The sequence below is a fragment of the Bolinopsis microptera genome, chromosome 9, assembly GCF_026151205.1.
Source record: "Bolinopsis microptera isolate Bmic1 chromosome 9, MBARI_Bmic_1.0, whole genome shotgun sequence".
NCBI classification, from domain to species: domain Eukaryota; kingdom Metazoa; phylum Ctenophora; class Tentaculata; order Lobata; family Bolinopsidae; genus Bolinopsis; species Bolinopsis microptera.
This window is the reverse complement of record NC_087080.1, coordinates 10424909-10447412: the sequence shown is the minus strand read 5'-3', so window position 1 is coordinate 10447412 and position 22504 is coordinate 10424909. Positions and strand designations below refer to the sequence as shown.

Here is a 22504-nt window from a genome sequence, read left to right as displayed (position 1 = left end):
TAATAATTATGATTGTTCTTAGGAAACAAGTAAATTATTGATGATTAATATAGGTTAGAGGCTTTAGCTTGCTACTTTTATTCAAACTGGTGACTCAATAAATCGACTTTAATTCACACTAAAAATATCTCCTAGCTAATGTCTGAAGTCCTGAATGATTTGCTGGAAGGGAAAGTAACAAGTAATGAAGTAGTTAACTGGATTACTGGCTCCGTGAGTATTTCAACCTTGTAACTTTAAATCCCATGACCCATCTAAAATACATCGTCAACTAACTATGTTCAATTCAAACAAATCATCAAATATATTAAACTAATTATAGCACTTTTAGACTAATACACAAACATTGATCTTAATACTTGACCGTAGGGTACAATACGATACAAATGCAGCAAGGACGCCTTTATCTGCCACTTTTTGGCTTGGTTACATAGTCACGTGACTCACGCAGTACAGAGTGAACCGTCACATCACCACGGTAATAACCATGGTTACTATAGCAACAAGTCCAGGAACACTCCTAATAGAAAGAGAACGGATAAGAGAAGGAGTAATGGTGCTCATTACAGGTTTATTTTAAACATTAGAGTTTTTATACGACAAAACAAACTATTTATAGAACAATTTTTTAGACCGAGATTGCTTGAACCTTAAATTCTAATAAGACACTTATTATATATATTATTTTTTGAGTAAACATTGGCTGGTACTTCGGGCCGGTCCCCAACAAAAAAAAAAAAAGAAGTTTTACATTTCCCTCAGTCCGGGAAATACATCGCACAAAGGTTCGCGGACTCCTAAAAGTGGGAGCAAGACCCCCCAGACTCCCTTCAAGGACTCTCTGACTTCAATGACCGACTACCCTCCTTTGAGTAGCTCCACTCCTGTCGAGTTAGAAATGTTTCTTTGTAAATTTATAGTGTTTATGTTTTCACACTTCCTTGGACAGTGTCCGGCTATTGCCCAAATTAGAGGTCAATATTTCCAGGACTACTACCTCTCTGTCAATGACATATTCGACAACCAACACATCACCACAATTGTCAATTTCGCAAACCGCACCAAACGCTTAATTGTGCCGGAGGAGCTGGATCAGACCGGGGTGACTTAAAGTATTATTTCATATGCTGTCTCGTCTCGTTTTACTTTTCCAAACCCATCTGGCATTTAAGGGGGGGGGGGGGGGGGGGGGGGGGCGACAATGGATATTTTTTTGTGAAACTTGATTTCGAGATAGCAGTTGACCAACAAACTAGGACCAGTGACCGAACTTTTGAGGGGTCCCGGACCCCAACCGCCAAACGGTGCCCGCGGGGCAGCCACGCCCATATTTGGTCCAAATTAGGCCCAATTTAGCCAAATACCCTGAACATGCCCAAAACCCAGATTTTAGGTGCTCTACTTGTAGTTAGTGGTCTCTTGAACTCGTATATGAAATTTCATCAAGATTGAACAAAAAATGACTGAGTTATGAGCCAAAAATCATAGGCCCATATTTGGGCATATGCACCAAATTTGGTAGATTTCGTCCCATAAATTGGTCAAATATCAATATTTTTGAATGAAACTTACTTTATATGAAAGGTAAGCCTAAACTACATATTCTCTAGTTTATATCTGTTTAAATGTGGATACTAAGGCGAAAAAACCACAAAAAATGAACTAAATTGCCCGTATCTTGGTTCGCGATATTCGCGGAATTGATCTCATTAAAATTGTAACAACTCAATCAGTTTTCAAAATTTTTCCATGAAATTCTTGGAATCGACTCGAAATTGCATTTCCACCTTATTTTGAGAACAGATTTTTGATTTAGGCCTCAAAAAAAATTTGGCGGCCAAATTCTGAATTTTTCCGGGAAAATTTTGTGGTTTTTTCGCCTTAGTATCCACATTTAAACAGATATAAAGCTATAACTTATAGAGAATATGTAGTTTAGGCTTACCTTTCATATAAAGTAAGTTTCATTCAAAAATTTGATATTTGACCAATTTATGGGACGAAATCTACCAAATTTGGTGCGTATGACCAAATATGGGCATATGGTTTTTGGCTCATAACTCAGTCATTTTTTGTCCAATCTTGATGAAATTTAATATACGAGTTCAAGAGACCACTAGCTACAAGTAAAGCACCTAAAATCTGGGTTTTGGGCATGTTCAGGGTATTTGGCTAAATTGGGCCTAATTTGGACCAAATATGGGCGTGGCTGCCCCGCGGGCACCGTTTGGCGGTTGGGGTCCGGGACCCCTCAAAAGTTCGGTCACTGGTCCTAGTTTGTTGGTCAACTGCTATCTCGAAATCAAGTTTCACAAAAAAATATCCATTGTCCCCCCCCCCCCCCTTAAGCGTATCATTTTGACTCATATAATAACATCTTACACCATCCTCCACCAATCACTCTGATTTCACCGGCAACCTTCCCCAAGGTTGCCACACCCCAGAGGTAGGCAGAGCATCTCAATGCTATCCTCTCGTGGGCTATCTTGGCCTAGCCTCTCATTTAAAAAAAAAGTGTTTATGTTTCATGGCCCCTCTGATTCCCTGAGCTGGCAGTTGTATCAGTTACTCACCTTTTGGGCGGGATACAAGCACATTATTGTATTAATTCTTTTCAAAAAAAGTTACAACGAATTCTACATGTAGTGCATCATGGGTTTGGACAGGATATGCCCGTTTAAAATATTTCCATCAAATATTTCCATCACGTTATTCTCAATAAATGTAATAGATTTGTAGTGTTGTAATTAGTCATTTCATGTGATTAATGTAAATAGTGCCTTAACCGGATTTTCACATCTCAGCCCTGAAACACTTCAATTTCAGAGACACAGTTTCTCGTATCACTAACGAAGAAGAAGTTTTAATCGTGAAGCGGAAGGTGGATTTCTCTCGGTCCTTCACGTCGAGTAATAGGTCACAAGGGAGAGATGAAAGTGCCTGTAGCCGTGGTGGTACCCCTGGGTCTCCTCCTGTCGTTAGGAGAGTTGCTCTCACTCCTGCTCCTTCCAAACAGCAGGTTAGAGAAGTTACATTTATAGATGGATATCATTCGGCAGTATCCAAGAAGCCGGACCCAGTCCGTGGACTATGAAATTATGGCATAAATAGATCTAAAATTATATGTGTTTTGCTTTTTCACTTTTTAGTGTGATGCATTTGTATCATTCTTTATTCCTCAGATGACACAGTTAACACAGCACGTCAAGGAAACAACCCCCTTCAGCCAGGATTCTGTTTCAACTCCCAACGGTGACGTCACCACATCATTGGTCATGAGTTTTGATAACCCTTCCAACATTGATCAAGATCGTGGGCAAAATGTGGACTTCCAGATGAACATTACCCCGACTAAGAAACCTGTGAAGAAACCGTCTGTGAACGGGGACATTATAGATAACAAGTCTGTTTTTGGAAGTACCTCCATCTTTGAGAATATTTCTGGGGTTGAACTAACGAAGAGTGGTGATTCAGAAAGTTTTATGCCGGATAAAGACTCTGATTCATCAGCGCTTTCTATATCACAAGTAAACAAAAAACAAATTGAAAAGGATGCTGATAATAAACTTGTATCAACAAAATCAGTTAATCCGCCCTCACGCAAAAAGAAAATAAAGCGTGTCCCACTGATGACAATTTCAAACCATGCCAAACCTAACTGGGCAGAAAAGTCCGAATTTCCACCCGGAAAAAGTTCTTCGACGGAGAAACTAGATGTTAAAGACTTAGACTCTAGGTTTGGCGACCGTTTAAAAGGTGGCTCAAACGAAATTTATTCAAACTCGTCTGGTTTTATCGAAGAGTCTTATAATAAATGTTCACGTGATTCTTTTAAAGAACTTTCGATTCCCTCAAGTGACTCTAATGCAAATGGCTTCGGGAGTAAGGGAGGCAATGCACCTTTGATCGAGACTAAGCGACTGACTCCACAGAAATGCACTCTCACCAGCGGGACAAAGAATTGCGGTGTTGAATCTAATCCTTTTCTCCAATCACAAACTGTTGAGAATGGAGATTCTTCATTTGATATTTCTACCTCTGAGAAACTTTCGTGTTCGGATAACACAATACCAATAAGAAGAGTATCGTTGCAACCGGTCAAGTCAAAGGATTCCCAGATCCAGGAGATTGGTTTTACAACTAGTTTCACCACCACCAATACAAGCTGTCCCTCTACTTGCTTTGGATCAACTGTGACTGCCGGCAAAGTAAGCTCAGTTGGACCTGGTAGAAGAGTGACACTTACTCCCGCAAAATCTTCGGACAATTCTCTGACCCAGAATAGTGGTCTAGCCACCGATACAAACTGTCCTGCTCCTTGCTTTGGAGCTAACCCAGTTTCAACTGCGAATATCAGCAAAGGAAACTCTGGGCTTCCTGTTAGAAGAGTAACGCTAACTCCCTCCAAAACTTTAGACAATTCTCTGATTCAGAATAGTGGTTTGGCCACGAGTTTAACCAATACCAATACAAACTGTCCTGCTCCTTGCTTTGGAGTGAACCCTGTTTCAACTGCGAATATCAGCAAATTCAAAGGAGGTTCAGTTTTACCTATTAGAAGAGTCGTGCTGACTCCCTCGAAAACTTCTGCTACTGAACAAAATGTCGTAATATTTAGTAATAGACCTTCGGCAAATACTTCCTCGACAATAGTTCAACCGGATGGTTATTCAGAGAGGCCTATAGAAAACTCTGTGAAGTTGGATAAATCAGAGAACGAACTCTCAGAAGCTAAGCGAAAGGAGAGGACCCTTGTTTACAACCTTGCTGAGGTATCTACCATCCTATATACTAGTGTTTAGTGACGCAATAGTGACGTATTTAGTGACGTATTTAGTGACGTATTTAATGACGTATTTAGTGACGTAATAATATACCTCCAATACGCAATCTGCTCTTTATCTCTCGGTATGATAGAATTCATAGTTGTTTCAGTGAGCTGGGTGCCTTTCTTCCTTGATATAACTTTCATGTCAAATTAACTATTAATCAAACGGAAGTTAATAATAATATCCTCAGATATACACGGTTATACTAAATGAGGTATTAATCAGTAATATGGCTACAGAACTACAGCTACTTCTATCAATGATAAAGTCCCCCTCTACTAAGGCTGTATCTTACATAACATCTCATCGAATATATTTCATCTCTACTGTACTCAAGGGTTTGTAAATAACTTCCTCGATTGATTTTTTGTTTGGTTATGTGAGCCTTTTTCAATTCGCGTAATCCTTAAATTTATATATGAAAAAATGTTTCCTTGTGTTTGACTTTAAAAACTCCACAGGTCTAGATGTCTGGACAAGACATCTGTCTCCTGCTTTGCTTGTGGAACTGGAGAAACATGTGAATATCTCTGTTACTAGAGTGAATCCTCCTCTCCCTCTTTTTGCTTATGGTTCGTTTAATTCTTGATATTATACCTACATGTATTGTATGGTCTCTGCTTCTTTTTAGTTTAGTGTGGTTTAAAATAAAAGATGTTTTAATTTTGTCTTGGTCTTATATTAATATTACGTTATACTCTTGTTCATTTTTACACTTTTGCTCACATCACTCACAGTCAGCCGCTCTGACATGGTTAACCACCTTCCTTGTGTTGTTGGTTAATCATATGAGCGGGATATAAACACCTCATTTCATTTCATTTCATTTCATATCATTACACGTTACCATGGTAACTGTTGGATAATGGATATTGGATAATAATGGGCATTAACAATTAGAAATAAATCGTTACCATCAGCTTGAACTACTCTTGAACTAATATTATGCACACTAAATAATGTCTTTACTGTTGGTTTGATAAACTGTAACCCGTTTTTTGTTCTCAGATATTTCGATAGCGAGTGTACCATTCCAAATAGATGAGGACACACGGCCACAGTTCCCTAACGACAGAGTATTTCACGTTTTCAAACGAATTAGGTTAGTTAAATAAAATTTTAATTAACTATAAACATTTTTTTTGAACATTTAAAATATAATTTGAAACATTACAGTAACGTTAAATTTCAAATCTCAAACAGAAAAAGTATATTACAAAGTTTTGTGTTTTGATCATATGATCGTGGATGTATAGTGATTGATTGCATAATTTTGAATTTGATTGATGGTGATTGTGAGTGAGTAGTTAGGGCAAGAATTGCTGTTTATGGGTCAATCTGTGAACAAATTCGTAACAAAGGTTTGTCTACAGGAATGTGTTGTCCATAGTCCCAGGAACCACAAAAAAAAACCGTCCAGCTGAAACTTTTGGGCAAAAATTTTTATAGTCATTTTTCTCCAGGAACCCATACGCCCCACCCCTAATATTGGTTATTCGGCTCCCGAAGGTCTTGAGATCTCCATAGGGGGTGCAAAATGACCGCAATGGCCACATTATGAAAAAAAAAATAGTTTCAGAACGATTGGAGCTTTATTTTTCGAAATAAATGGAATTTTTCGAATTTTTTTCTCAATTTTATTGAAATTTCGGAAAAAAAACACCAAATTATTTTTAACGCTTATTTCAAATCTATTTAAAAACTTATCTACAAATAACAAATACAGTTAATCTAAAATGTGTATTCTCAGTAAGTACCATGACAATTATTAATACACAGTTAATATTAATCAAAATTCGCTTGTTCTTCAGGTTCATCATGTCTAATGTTTGTGCAGTTCATACCATGGCATCGTCCACAAGCTGGCAAACAATTGAAGCCATATTTCCTACATGAACATCTGAAAGTCAAACAGGCCTGTTCCACATCGACAGAACAGTTACAACATATAAGGTTCATATGAGGAGGATAACTGAGGAGGAGGAGAAGGACTGAGGAGGAGAAGAGGGATCCAGGAGGAGAACCCAGGAAGAGGAGGAGGAGGACTGAGGAGAAGGACTAAAGAGAAGGAGGACTGATGAGAAGGATGAGGAAGAGGGTGACTGGGAGAAGGACTGAGAAGGACTGAGGAGGAGAATGCGGACTGAGGAGGAGGAACCAGGAAAAGGAGGAGGAGGAGGACTGAAGAGGAGGACTGAGAAGGCGAAGGAGGACTGAGGAGGAGGGTGACTGGGGGAGGACTGAGGAATATGAGGAAGACTGAGGAGGAGGAGGAAGAGGAGAAGGACTGAGGAGGAGAAGGACTGAGGAGGAGAAGGACTGAGGAGGAGAAGCAGGAGGAGGAGGACCCAGGAGGATGAGGACCCAGGAGGAGGACCCAGGAAAAGGCCCCAGGAGGAGGAGAAGGAGGACTGGGGAGAAGGAGGACTGTTGAGGACGAGGAGGAGTAAAAGAAGGACTGAGGAGGGGAGGAGGAAGAGGACTGAGGAGGATCAGGAAGACCCAGGAGGAGGAGGACCCAGGAGGAGGACCCAGGAGGAGGAGGAGGAGGACTGAGGAGGATGACTGAGGAGGAGGAGGACTGAAGAGGAGGAGGAGGACTGATAAGGAGGAGGACTGAGGAGGAGGAGGACTGAGGAGGAGGAGGAGGACTGAGAAGGAGGAGGACTGAGGAGGAGGAGGACTGAGGAGGAGGAGGAGGAGGCTGCACGACGGCCAGGCCCCCTCACGGAGATCAGATCATGTCACCAATTAGTGACGTATAATTAGTGATGTGATCCGTCAGTAGAATTTAACTGACCTAGATTTTCTGGAAACTACGTTTGTTCATATTTCATGCTACCCTGATCATTATGAGCTTCTGAAGTCCGTATATACATTCGGAAGGCTGTGGATGTGATTGGTTCCATATACTAACCTTATCGGACCTTATTTGGACGGTCATTACTTAAACGGACATAATTATGAACAGACATTAATATGAACGCTAGAAGGCAATCAAAACCATCAAAAATCCGAATTTTTTTCATCTTTTTTAAAACTTTTTTAATTTTAGCAAATAATTTTTTCCCTGCTCTTGCCGAAGGCAAAAAGATCGTAGGGAATAAGTAATCGGGTTTGGATATATGAGCTATCCCGATGGACCTGCGATGATGACAAAAGTCTGCTCCTTCGCAATATAGACCACTCCCCTATAATTAAGTGTATAGGGAGCGTCTGTTATGCTGCGCGCGACGCTCGGCATGTGTTAGTTAATTGCAGTATCCAACGCGAATTTCAACTGTCAAACGATGCCGTTCAAATTAAATTAGCCCAAAATTTGTGCGCGGCGTACTATATATTCGAGTACATGCAATCCTGCACGCGCGCAATGACAAATTACGATGAAAATATTGCAACTTTTTAACAACAAAATAATCCAATATCTAATTTTTATTAATCGATAAAATTAACTTTTCGTTGCAAACATTAACGGTTTAAGCAGGGAAAATTAATCGTGCGTGGTGTAACCGCGGCGAAATTCTTGTTAAACCCATTTTTCATACAGTAAGCAAGAAACATGTTAAAATATGAAAATCGCGATTTGTCGCTGCAAACGTCAAAAATCGCGATTTGTCGCGGAGATTGGGAAAAATCGCGACTCCGCACGTGCCGCGATTTCCTTTTGTCCTTGAATTATATACCTAAGAACACTTGATCGGCTCACTCCCGTTGCATGCCTTTGGCACGTACGTCTCACATCCCTAGATACGAGAACCCCCCTTTATTAAGAGCTCCCGTCCCTTATGTAATCTAAAAGATCATGTTTACTTCTTAATGCACATCCATGATGTACAGAGTTGATATGTGAATTCTACACTGTATCTAGCCCATTTCTAGGTCAGTTAAATTCTACTGATGGATTATATCACTAATTATACGTTACTAATTGGTGATATGATCTGATCTCCGTGGGACCCCTAATAATGAGGGGGCCTGGTCGTCGGCCTCCCGAGGAGGAGGAGGAGGAGGAGGAGGAGGAGGAGGAGGAGGAGGAGTGAATAGGAGGAGGAGGGGGACTGGGCAGGACTGAGGAGGAGGAGGACTGAGGAAAAGGATGAGGAGGAGGACTGAGAAGGAGGACTGAGCTGAGGAGGAGGACTGAGGACTAAGGAGGAAGAGGAGGAGGATGAAGAGGAGGTGGACCTAAGAGGAGGAGGTCCCAGGAGGAGGACCCAGGAGGAGGACTGAGGAGGAGGAGGAGGATGACTGAGGAGGAGGAGGAGGAGGAGGAGGAGGAGGACTGAGGAGTACTGAGGAGGATCGCTGAGGAGGATCGCTGAGGAGGATGGCTGAGGAGGATGGCTGAGGAGGATGACTGAGGAGGATGACTGAGAGGGAGGAGGAGGAGGACTGAGGAGGAGGAGGAGAAAGAGGACCCAGGAGGAGGACTGAGGAGGATGGCTGAGGAGGATGACTGAGAGGGAGGGGGAGGAGGAGGAGGAGGACTCAGGAGGAGGACTCAGGAGGACTGAGAAGGAGGAGGACTGAGGAGAACTGAGGAGGATGAGGAGGAGGACTGAATAGAAGGAGGAGGAGGGGGACTGGGGGGAGGACTGAGGAGGAGGACTAAAGAGGACTGAGGAGAAGGATGAGGAGGAGGACTGAGGAGGAGGACTGAGGAGAAGGACTGAGGACTGAGGAGGAACAGGAGGAGGATGAAGAGGAGGAGGATGAAGAGGAGGAGGATGAAGAGGAGAAGGAGGACTCAGGAGGAGGACCCAGGAGGAGGACTCAGGAGGAGGACTCAGGAGGAGGAGGATGACTGAGGAGGATGACTGAGGAGGAGGAGGAGGAGGAGGAGGAGGAGGAAGAGGAGGAAGCATCTAAATGTTATTTCAATTTTTGTCCGTTTTTGTCCGTTTTTGTCCGCTTTATTTTTTGTCCGTTTTGAAAATATGGCTGCCAAACGGACAAAAACGGACAAAAAACATGATCCCCCCCCCCCCCCCCCCCCCCCCCCTTTAGAAGCAGAGTTATTTTCTCTGATAGATCCTGAATAGATTTAGTCTTAAAGTTAACACCTATATTTTCGTTCACACATTTGTTGATGTAACCTTCCAAGTCTACTAGTTCCTCGTCGTAAACTTCTTCCTCTATAATGAAACAACAAAGAGCGGCGTCGATCAGAAAGTGGGCTCTCAACGCTTTATAGTAAGATCCTCCATCCGATATATGCGTGACGTCTCCAGGATACACGAGTTTGATGAGCTCCTCTAAACCCGAGTCTGCCATTATATAGCCTATGCAGCCAAGAAAACTCGTGAGAGTGTGGAAGCCCCCAAGTGCCCCAACCCTGACCACAATAGGCATCCCAGTTTCCAGTACTATTCGGGTGGCCTTAATCCACAATGGCAAATCGAATGTGATTATCATCGGCTCACTGTAGGATAACTTAAGACATTCAACCAGAGTAGCATGTACCGTCGAATAGCTGTCTGGGGGTTGGTCAATAATCTGTTGTTTGTTAGTTAACCTTGATATTTGTTAATTGAAGTTATTTCCCGAGTAAGATTTGAAATAAGCGTTAAAAATAATTTGGTGTATTTTTTTCGAAATTTCAATAAAATTGAGGAAAATTGAGAAAAATTCCATTTATTTCGAAAAATAAAGCCCCAATCGTTCTGAAACTATCATTCGCCTGCCATAATGTGGCCATTGCGGTCATTTTGCCCCCCCCCCCCCCTATGGAGATCTCAAGACCTTCGGTAGCCGAATAACCAATATTAGGGGTGGGGCGTATGGGTTCCTGGAGAAAAATGACCATAAAAATTTTTGCCCAAAAGTTTCAGCTGGACGGTTTTTTTTGTGGTTCCTGGGACTATGGACAACACATTCCAGTAGACAAACCTTTGTTAAGAATTTGTTCACAGAAAAATCAACTCTTGCCCTAACTATGAGAAGATGTTTAGAGTGCCAGAATATTGTTTTATTCCTGAAATTGTAAAATCCTTCCAAAATGTCTCCTTCTATCCTGATGATTTTCCGTACATCAAAGCTTTCTTTGGTAATCTAATTTTCAGCACTTCAGTCGTGTGTCATGCCATCGACATTGTGACTTGTGAACTATATATTATAATATATATTTTTGCCGTGAAATTAACAAGTCCTCCGCCAGGGACACATTCCACAGTTTACTGAGAGACTGGGAGGAAGGACACAGCAGTTCCCATTCCTGGAGTACTGAACAGGTATGTGGTATGTAAGGGATCATTCTCTTATAACGGGAGCCAGCTTGAGGGAGGGGGTTGGCAGTGATTATGCTAGTGTAGTTTCTCTACATACAATAGCTGCGTAACGGCGCAGGGGGGGGGGGGGGGGTCTATAATTACCAATATATATGGCTTATGTGAATAATCCCTGAGCAGTCATCATTTGTGTCACTTTTACTCAGCTGTGGTATTTTAATCATGTAATTGAGTTTAACCTGATGAAATGCCGCAAGAAAAGTACGTAATTTATGGACAAAATATATGACATTGTAAATGAAAATAAAAAATTCGTACTTTTAACTTTTACGTAATACTTTTCTTTAGAAATACGAAATTGTCATATTTTCAATTCTCTACAACTATGGATCCAAAAAATATGTCGACAGTAGCCAAGAAGCTCGACCATTTAGGAAAAACTTTAGTGTGGACGACTTGAGGGTTAGGTTAGGATTAGAGCAAGGGTAATGGTTACGGTTTCTAAAGTATACCTTAACGCTAAAGTTTTCTACCATGAAGTCTACCCTTAATGGTTGGGCTTTTTGGATACCGCCCATATTTCTGTCAGTATTCTTAAAAATTTTAATGCAGGTGCTAGGAGAGAGAATGAAGAGTCTTCTGAATCAGAAGCTGCAGCTAGCTATATTCACTCATTTTAGCAAGTTGTTTATCAGCCTACTGTTAAAGGTTAGTCTATCTGCTGTATTCACTCATAATAATATGTATATATATATATAATATATATGGCAAAATATGGCAAAACATCATTTCAATAAAACTCCAATTGTCCAAAGTAAGTAACTCTAAGTGTCCAAAGTAAAAGTGTATTGAACTCTTCTAATAAGTATTAGCTCGTAAGCCCAAGTAAATTTAAATTCCCCGAGTAATTTGGTTTCCAGCCCTTGGGTTTTCCTGTAGGAACCCTTTCAGGGCTTTATACCGAAAGAAGTTGGTAAAGAAATCCTGATCCTTTGTGCTGAGGTTCCTCGGTTCATAATGAACACTAGTGGAGGATCCCGTTCTGATACCCAGAAATCTTTTAGTACGCTTCGTTTCTATCCTCATAGGGGAGAGCTTGAAATCCAGCTGGTAGTACATGATAGCCATGTCAATCTTAGCATCGGACGTTTTTATTGTCGCCACCTTACAGTAGACCAGTTGGCTAGTAGTCTGCCCAACGTTGAACACAAATTCTTTTGAAACCAAAGTATTTTTCTCTGCATACTGTCCGCTCAAAATCTCTTCTTTCTTCTCATTGGGAAGGGCATGTCTGGCAGCCATCCGTCCGACCACCTTTTCAAAATCAGACAAGTTTATTCCTTCCATTACTTGACTGACAAGTTTCTCCTCGAATTTGTCGAATGTGAGACCTCTAACCGCCTCTTGAGCTTGTGTCATGTTGGTTCTTGTCTCTGTGGTACCACACAGGTTCTCTACTATCAGGGAGGCTACACTAACAGGTACGAGCTGTCCAGCCATTTTATTTGAGGGCTGCAAAAGTTGGTTCGTTTAAAACATACATTTTATGGAATGTTAAAGGACTATTAAATGTAAATCTTGACTACCTTATCGGACCTTATTTGAACGGACATTATGTGAACGGACTTAATGTTAAACGGACATTAAAATGAACGCTCGAAGGAGTTCAAAACCATTAGAAATCCAAATTTATTCATCTTTTTTTCAATTTTAACAGATAATTTTTAAATCGATTTTTCATACAGCAAGTAAGAAAAGCAGTCGTTAGGCATTAAAAATGTTAAATGCTGAGCAGATGAGGTATGAAGGTACGTCGGCCATATCCCTCGGAAGATATCCCGGTTTCGAATTATAAATTATCGAGATGGTTGGTATGGTAGATGGTATCGTCGTTGACATGAACCATCGAAGGTAGCCTATGTCAAGTGGGGGGGCTAGAGTGACTACGGTTACTATAAATGACTCAGGGTTCGAGCTAACCTCATCAATACGCTAGGGGGAGCCTTATTAGGATAAGTGACACTATCCGCTGATCATACGCCGTGCGATTATTAATGCTCGTAATACTTCGTGATTATCATTTACTTAGAACTCTAACCTTGAAGCTTGTTAGTATTGGTGATATTGTTTGATTAAAATGTTCTGAGCCATAGGAAGAACGGATATTCCTAACATTCCTAACATTCCTAATGCCGAGGGTTACAAAATAATGACTACAAATTGGTGGTTAAAGTAACACGTAAAATAAGTACTCTCTCTTGAATACAGAGAGAGTATAACTACAATGAATAATATATATCTCAATCCTGACTAATGTTATGACAGTCAATCGTGTGAGAGCTTGCCGTTCTCACCGTGATTACGCTGCTAAAACTCTGCTATTCTGGGAGTTCAGTTACAGTTGATTTAAATATACTCGAACGTGAGTGATCATGTGATACACGTAAAATCGTACAAGAAAAATGTATGGTCAGGAACAGGTTGTGATGATACGGAATATTAAAACGGGGGTATGCAACGACCATTAATGTCAGTAGATGGAATTTTGTCAAAACTGACATTGTCATTAATGGTCATTAATGGTCATTAATGGTCATTAATGGTCATTAATGGTCATTAAATAATTGAAATTCTGAACTATCTTGGAAGCAACATGTCCAAGAAATTTACAATTATGATCACTTTGTATCACTTCTATAAAGTTTCTCACAGCCCCCTACATCGATTGCCAGAGTCTCGTTTGAGAAAACGAATTAATATTCGCCTAATAGAGGCTCGGACCTCGGTTTCGGAATGAGTGCCAAGCACCATTCTGTTATACGTTGGTAACTTGTCTTGTCTGTTTGCTTGTTTGTATTTGACTTAGTATAAATGCTTGTTTGCAGTTGACTTAGTATAAATGCTTGTTTACAGTTGACTTAGTATAAATGCTTGTTTGCAGTTGACTTAGTATACATGCTTGTTTGCAGTTTGCGTGGATTTGAATTGTATTGATTTCCTTTATTTGTGTTGATTGCTTTTGATAATTTGGATTTTCAAGACCTCCTCACAGTACCTTCTATGCCATCGTAAGACGATATTTGGAAATAAAAGTCGGAGATCGAAATTTTTTTTTGGTACCGGCTGTTTCGAGGGTTCTGTGCCATACCAACCGGGCTGCAAAAATTCTTCTAAGCCCTGTCAACGTCGAACAATTCGAAAGGGCGACTCATTAAGTGCTACCTTTGTTCCAAAAAATGCTAAACGTCCCCTTCGTTGCCTCGGTACCATCTTATCAATGAGTGTCTCTGCTTCAAAAAAGGGCAACTGCAGATCTAGACGAATTCCTGCCGCATCAATTTGTCCCTATCATGATGACAGTGCTAAATTTTGGGTCAAAACTTTAAACTGCCAAAGGCAGAGTATTGAACTGTAAACGAATTGTTCTATCTAATCCTAGGAAAATATCAGCTTTGTTGTTGTCCGATTCAGACTGATGACGATGTATTTCATGAGGTGCTAAAGTTGAATAAGTTCATCTACTGTGTAATTACTATATAATCGACTAGCATTTAAATGATTTGGCTAAAATATAAATCTTGATATGATATAAGAACGGGAACGAAGTATTTAATTTTAATACCCGTGTTATTATTATTTTATTATTGATTGTTATTTTACTATTGATACGATCTGATACTCCTAAATTGCCCTTTGAATTATTATTATTATTGATAACTATAAGTCACCAACTGTTTACTGTTATCTGGTTTAAATCCCGTGGCCGCAAAATTTGTTCTTCATTACATTCGAAGTTAATAAATGTAATCCCTAACTCACTCTGGAATCCACTCAAGTGATATTCTGGAAGGTCTGCCTAACCACGGAAGATTCTATTCTAAGTTTTCTCTTTCGAATCTCTAATTGTAAATGTAAAATAATAACATATACTTGTAGTTAGTTAACTTAAGGTAGGGTCTAAGTGATGCAGGCGTCCGTCCTTTTCGCTCTAAGAAGTGCCGGAAAAAACATGACCATTAATGTCAGTAGATGAAATTTTGACAAAACTGACATTGTCATTAATGGTCATTAATGGTCATTAATGGTCATTAATGGTCATTAATGGTCATTAATGGTCATTAATGGTCGTTGCATACCCCCCATTAAAACTGTCCCTTTGACTGTCTCTGCGAAGCACCTACAGCTTTAGACGTCACGAGGCACACTGTTCCTAATCAAGTATTGTATCCTACAAATCGTCTCTCCAGATACTATTTATTCAGGCAATACTATCGAGAATATATCTATTTATATTTTAAACTTGACGAAAAAATCCATAATTTCTACAGTATAACAGAGCTAGATGATGAAGAAAAATTAAAACATAACCGATTTTTTAAATTTCCTCGAACAAAGCTGTTTTAAGTGTCCAAAAGTTTATTCTCTTCTAATAGGTATTAGCTCGTAAGCCCAAGTAAATTTAAATTCCCTGAGTAATTTGGTTTCCAGCCCTTGGGTTTTCCTGTAGGAACCCTTTCAGGGCTTTATACCGAAAGAAGTTGGTGAAGAAATCCTGATCCTTTGTGCTGAGGTTCCTCGGTTCATAATGAACACTAGTGGAGGATCCCGTTCTGATACCCAGAAATCTTTTAGTACGCTTCGTTTCTATCCTCATAGGGGAGAGCTTAAAATCCAGCTTGTAGTACATGATAGCCATATCAATCTTAGCATCGGACGTTTTCATTGTCGCCACCTTACAGTAGACCAGTTGGCTAGTCTGCCCAACGTTGAACACAAATTCTTTTGAAACCAAAGTATTTTTCTCTGCATACTGTCCGTCCAAAATCTCTTCTTTCTTATCATTGGGAAGGGCATGTCTGGCAGCCATCCGTCCGACCACCTTTTCAAAATCAGACAAGTTTATTCCTTCCATTACTTGACTGACTAGTTTCTCCTCGAATTTGTCGAATGTGAGACCTCTGACCGCCTCTTCTGCTTGTGTCATGTTGGTTCTTTTCTCTGTGGTACCACACAGGTTCTCTACTATCAGGGAGGCTACACTAACAGGTACGAGCTGTCCAGCCATTTTATTTGAGGGCTGCAAAAGTTGGTTCGTTTAAAACATACATTTTATGGAATGTTAAAGGACTATTAAATGTAAAACTTGACTACCTTATCGGACCTTATTTGAACGGATATTATGTGAACGGACTTAATGTTAAACGGACATTAAAATGAACGCTCGAAGGAGTTCAAAACCATTAGAAATCCAAATTTATTCATCTTTTTTTCAATTTTAGCAGATAATTTTTAAATCGATTTTTCATACAGCATGTAAGAAAAGCAGTCGTTAGGCATTAAAAATGTTAAATGCTGAGCAGATGATGTATGAAGGTACGTCGGCCATATCCCTCGGAAGATATCCCGGTTTCGAATTCTATATTATCGAGATGGTAGATGGTATCGTCGTTGACATTAACCATCGAAGGTAGCCTATGTCAAGTGGGGGGCTAGAGTGACTACGGTTACTATAAATGACTCAGGGTTCGAGCTAACCTCATCAATACGCTAGGGTGAGCCTTATTAGGATAAGTGTCACTATCCGCTTATCATACGCCGTGCGATTATTAATGATCAAGTCGTAATACTTCGTGATTATCATTTACTTAGAACTCTAACCTTGAAGCTAGTTAGTATTGGTGATATTGTTTGATTAAAATGTTCTGAGCCATAGGAAGAACGGATATTCCTAACATTCCTAACATTCCTAATGCCGAGGGTTACAAAATAATGACTACAAATTGGTGGTTAAAGTAACACGTAAAATAAGTACTCTCTCTTGAATACAGAGAGAGTCTAACTACAATGAATAATATATATTATCTCAATCCTGACTAATGTTATGACAGTCAATCGTGTGAGAGCTTGCCGTTCTCACCGTGATTACGCTGCTAAAACTCTGCTATTCTGGGAGTTCAGTTACAGTTGATTTAAATATACTCGAACGTGAGTGATCATGTGATACACGTAAAATCGCACAAGAAAAATGTATGGTCAGGAACAGGTTGTGATGATACGGAATATTAAAACTGTCCCTTTGACTGTCTCTGCGAAGCACCTACAGCTTTAGACGTCACGAGGCACACTGTTCCTAATCAAGTATTGTATCCTACAAATCGTCTCTCCAGATACTATTTATTCAGGCAATACTATCGAGAATATATCTATTTATATTTTAAACTTGACGAAAAAATCCATAATTTCTACAGTATAACAGAGCTAGATGATGAAGAAAAATTAAAACATAACCAATTTTTTAAATTTCCTCGAACAAAGCTGTTTTAAGTGTCCAAAAGTTTATTCTCTTCTAATAGGTATTAGCTCGTAAGCCCAAGTAAATTTAAATTCCCTGAGTAATTTGGTTTCCAGCCCTTGGGTTTTCCTGTAGGAACCCTTTCAGGGCTTTATACCGAAAGAAGTTGGTGAAGAAATCCTGATCCTTTGTGCTGAGGTTCCTCGGTTCATAATGAACACTAGTGGAGGATCCCGTTCTGATACCCAGAAATCTTTTAGTACGCTTCGTTTCTATCCTCATAGGGGAGAGCTTAAAATCCAGCTTGTAGTACATGATAGCCATATCAATCTTAGCATCGGACGTTTTCATTGTCGCCACCTTACAGTAGACCAGTTGGCTAGTCTGCCCAACGTTGAACACAAATTCTTTTGAAACCAAAGTATTTTTCTCTGCATACTGTCCGTCCAAAATCTCTTCTTTCTTATCATTGGGAAGGGCATGTCTGGCAGCCATCCGTCCGACCACCTTTTCAAAATCAGACAAGTTTATTCCTTCCATTACTTGACTGACTAGTTTCTCCTCGAATTTGTCGAATGTGAGACCTCTAACCGCCTCTTGAGCTTGTGTCATGTTGGTTCTTTTCTCTGTGGTACCACACAGGTTCTCTACTATCAGGGAGGCTACACTAACAGGTACGAGCTGTCCAGCCATTTTATTTGAGGGCTGCAAAAGTTGGTTCGTTTAAAACATACATTTTATGGAATGTTAAAGGACTATTAAATGTAAAACTTGACTAATGCATATTGCATATATTGTGTAATAGGTATTTAGAAAATATCATAATCTAAAAAGCATGGTACAGAAACGTCAACAAATAAAGCGAGCAAACTAGGAGACATAAAGAGGACAATTCGATTGAGGAAACACATCCTGCGGAATGTGGATTGATGAAATGGTAGTTGCATTGTGAGATTTGTGGAAAACTTGCACTGTTTTATAATGGTTCCGTGAGCAGGGTGTGTGTCATATTACTTTTGAGTTTTGCATTTTCTGTGAGAAAGCTGTCATCATCATTGCTGATGTTATTGCTGAATCAGCAATAACATCATTCTTCTGGAGAAGTGTTATCGGCTGTTTTGACCATTATTAGCAATTAGTTAATTAGTGCTATTAATAACACGCACGCTCAGTTACGTAAGACATGTAATAATTATCTGTCTAATATGAAGGTAGTATCTTTCAAACTCACATGATGTATGCTCACGACTTTTTAACCTCGTGAGTCACGAGGTTAAAAAGTACAGAAAGCAGCGTAGCTTTGTTAATCACTTTCGAAAATATGACTAGAGATAAAAAGGAAAACTCCTCTCACTTATATCGAGTTATTTAATGCAATTAAAATTTCAGAAATACAAGTCTGATTTGTGTGAGTTGAAACGTAACTCTACTGATAAACTGAAGAAGTAAGTTTCTTCTTATAAGTGAGCTTTATTTAAATTTATAATGTACCTAAAATTAAAAACCAGTGCTTGAATAAATTAATTTATATTGTTCAGCATTTAAACATTTCTGAATGGCTTCAGGTTACAGACAAGACTATCGGAAAGTGACAAAGTTTCGAGTAAAATATGTGGACCGGCAACTTTTCCTAAATCTCAAGACTTCTTCAAAACTTTTATTGTCGTGTCCCAGAAGTAAGTGTTTACTTTTAACCAACTATTTCTCACTAATTTTAAGTTTAATTTGTGCGACCGAGAGTAGTGCGCATGTGAGACGTGAGTGTTTACTGTCCATATAATAAGTTAACGTGCATTTGTACCACTACTACAATAATTTCACGTGCAGCGTGCACGACCTACACGTGTGCACGTGCAGTGTGCACGTGTATTTTATAACAGGTCAATGTTTCAGTTATTCGTTAAACAAACACTTGACTGACCACCTAATAGGAAAGATAGCTCTGTTAGATAAACAAACCAAGAGCTTGTTCACTGACAGTATCGACCTAGACCAAGTAAGTGTAAATACTTTTAATAACACTTTAATTTGCTTAAATAATTAGCTATAATTAGATTCCACTTTTTGAAATGTACGCGACAAATTGTAACCATTTTCTTACGGAAGATCATATTATTTCAGAGTGACCTACAGGAAGATTTCAGCTGGAACCTGTTGTCAGTGCAACTTCTGGGCAAGTTCCTTGGTCTAGTGTGGTACATGCCGTACTATACCACCCAGAAGATTCCTCCTACAGTCTTGACTACTCTTAGAGAGACTAGAACTGAGGTATGTGGAGAGAGGTGTGACAGTAGTGTGACAGTAATGTGACAGTAGTGTGACAGTAATGTGACAGTAGTGTGACAGTGATGTAGCAGTAATGTGACAGTAGTGTGACAGTAGTGTGACAATAGTGTGACAGTAATGTGACAGTGATGTGACAGTGGTGTGACAGTAGTGTGACAGTAATGTGACAGTAATGTGACAGTAGTGTGACAGTAATGTGACAGTAATGTGACAGAGGTGTGACAGTGATGTAGCAGTAATGTGACAGTAGTGTGACAGTAGTGCGACAGTAGTGTGACAGTAATGTGACAGTAATATGACAGTAAATTGAACCTTGTAATATTGTGGAGCGCTAATATTATAAATCTTCAGCCATTTCCCCTTGATCTGGATTGGTATCTAAACCAAAGTATAGCAGACGGAACCCTGACATTAACACTACCCTGGGTATGTGAGCTGCTGGTTATGATGGATGCTGTGTGCGCCACGCTGAAGAGGAGCAAAGTCCTCTTGGCCGCTGTTAATAACCTTTACAATCAGGTTAGTCGTGATTTCAAGTACTGTTATTACTTAAACATGTTAAATACTTATTCAAGAACTGTGTATCGAAATTGTGGATAGAAAAGGGAGGGATATTAATCAATTGTAGTGACATATTAAGTCACCATTTCATAGATTGTCACTTCCATATTGATTATAAAAGTGAATCTTCTGCTTTATCTTATGGAACAGGAAAAACTGCATGCATTTATTTCGGGATATTGATCATTAACAATAATGTGACCCATGACCCGTTTCTCTCGTAGCTGTCCAGTCTACCGATACGACAGGAGAACAAGTTGATGCTGCTCTTCAAGCTTGGAAGAGTAACGGAACTGTTGCTAGTACCACATGGACTCTACACCTCAGACTCCACTTCTAGTTTTGATTATGAACCCACTCTGGTATGTCTTATTTACAGTCTGATCATTTACCACGTACAGTTTTTCCACGAAAAGTTACAATTGAAACTGTAGGAATATGTGATGCATAGGGTATACACTCGCACATGCCAGCAACCACATCACACTTGTGTTCAGGACGCGTTACCGTTACTGAATAGTACCCTACTTTACGCATGCTGTCCCTGGCTCTCAACCCTACAACAAGTCATCCTGAAACAGCCCCTCTCTGACTCCACCTCCGTCCCCCTCACCCCCACCAAGATGTCCCTTGTAACCACGGACAACGGAACTCTTCTCCAGCTCCGTGAGAATTTCTTCCACCACCAGCCCCATACTGTTCGGAAGGTATGTGAGTTTGTGTGTGAAAGAGTACACTCCAATTCTCTGTTAGAGTTACAGGCACGATTAGTTCCCATGGTAAAGGATGAGACGGGGAGTGAGATAAAATCCTGGATTAACGATCAAGATCCGAAGGAATTACTAGAACATTCCCTGAACTCCAGACTACAGTTTTTCCTAGGCTCCCTGGTATGTAAATGTTGCGAGGGAGTGAAGGAGCAGTGTATGGAGCTGGTTTTAGAGTTTTGTCAGACGTCTTGTGATAGGTTTATGAAGGATTTGTTGCCCGCTAATACGGAGAGCAGTGTAGTTGCTGTGGCGACGCGCTTAACTGTAGGTAAAGCACGTGGTAAATGCGCGATATGGTGGAACACCATGGCGATGAGTTTTGTGGAGAGGGAGGTTCAGCAGATATCAGATATTCACATCAAACATGTTCTGAGCGAGGTGAGGAATTTGGAGGTTGAGGAATGTGAACTAAGATCGCTCAAGGGTTGTGTGAGTGATATTTTATTGGACAGAGAGTCAGAGGATGGTTGTTGTTTTGATGATTCTGGGAAGATCTCGGAAGGGAAAATTGAGCGGCTTATGAAACTGGTTAAAGATACCGTGATTAATAAAGAAAACACCTCACTATTTCAAAATGTCGCCGATGGTACAGTTGATGTTTTGATAGAGTACATATCAAATCCATCTACAACTCTAAAATGTGATCTGCGCCGTGGTGATAATTTAGGAGATTCCTCAAATACCGAGTCAGTGACGCCGAGATTAGAACCCAAAACACAAAGCAAACTCCCTAATTTAGACGGCACTGTGGACCTCCTGGATCCTACAACCCACCTACTCCTACTTCTCCGTGATAAGAAGGGAGTGGAAATACCTCTTACCAAACTTCCCTCTCAAGTATCCCACCACCTTCTTACTAGGAATGTGAAGAATGTGAACTGTCAGAACTCGTCCTCAGAGGACAGGTTTGTAGAAATTTGTCTGAAACTCATCTATATTGGCGTGTTATCTCCCCCCAGATTGGAGCATTGGTTGCTGTGGTTGCTTGAGACATCTGATAAGGAAAGCAAGTGCAAGGTGGTTGCCATGGCAACGAGAATGATGGACAAATATTTTGAACTTAAAGCGGGCGTATTACAAGGAAGGTTAGATACGTCCCGAGGGTTGCTTATTTTGTAAAGCAGTACATAGTCTCTGATTTCGAGATTTTAAGGAATACACTAAATTCGCTGTAAAGTTAAATTAAAATGATGAAACGGGAATTCGCGAGTAATTTTGTTTTATTTTCTCCGTAAGATTTGTTATAATTGAGCCGTGATTTTTGTTTAAGCTTTTGTGCACTGTTACGTTTGATATATTCTATAAATAGTACTTGGGTATATTTATATCATATTATTTACGTTGTTTTTACTGTATTATGTTTCTGGTTTTTATTATTAAAGCTGTTTGATTCCAAATAGCTCGTTTTTCTGGTTTACATGGAAATAGAAATATCAACAAACAATTAGATTTAAATAGTCGCACTTGAAATACGGCTTTTTAGCACTATTCAACAAAAAATCCGAACTTATAAGATAATAGATTGAATAAGACTAACAT

At 39.9% G+C, this 22504-nt stretch overlaps 1 protein-coding gene across 1 annotated transcript; it reads left to right on the top strand.

Annotated features, from left to right (window-relative positions):
- The first annotated feature begins 72 nt into the window (after positions 1-72).
- Positions 73-22362, top strand: LOC134820441 (uncharacterized). Its single transcript, XM_063830826.1, has 17 exons — positions 73-213; positions 370-569; positions 763-891; positions 2827-3019; positions 3183-4772; positions 5020-5167; positions 5291-5401; positions 5838-5931; positions 10987-11059; positions 11669-11764; positions 18738-18793; positions 18914-19024; positions 19242-19344; positions 19470-19616; positions 19986-20153; positions 20420-20557; positions 20693-22362. Exons 1-17 carry the CDS (start codon positions 139-141, stop codon positions 22082-22084), a joined length of 4824 nt encoding a protein of 1607 aa, XP_063686896.1. The 5' UTR covers positions 73-138; the 3' UTR covers positions 22085-22362.
- Positions 22363-22504: the final 142 nt, after the last annotated feature.

Coding starts and splice junctions, on each gene's coding strand:
- LOC134820441 (XM_063830826.1), top strand. CDS start 139: ATGTCTGAAGTCCTGAATGATTTGCTGGAAGGGAAAGTAACAAGTAAT. Junction 3,020..3,182: donor CTGCTCCTTCCAAACAGCAG/GTTAGAGAAGTT, acceptor TTTATTCCTCAG/ATGACACAGTTAACACAGCA. Junction 20,154..20,419: donor TTAATAACCTTTACAATCAG/GTTAGTCGTGAT, acceptor TTTCTCTCGTAG/CTGTCCAGTCTACCGATACG.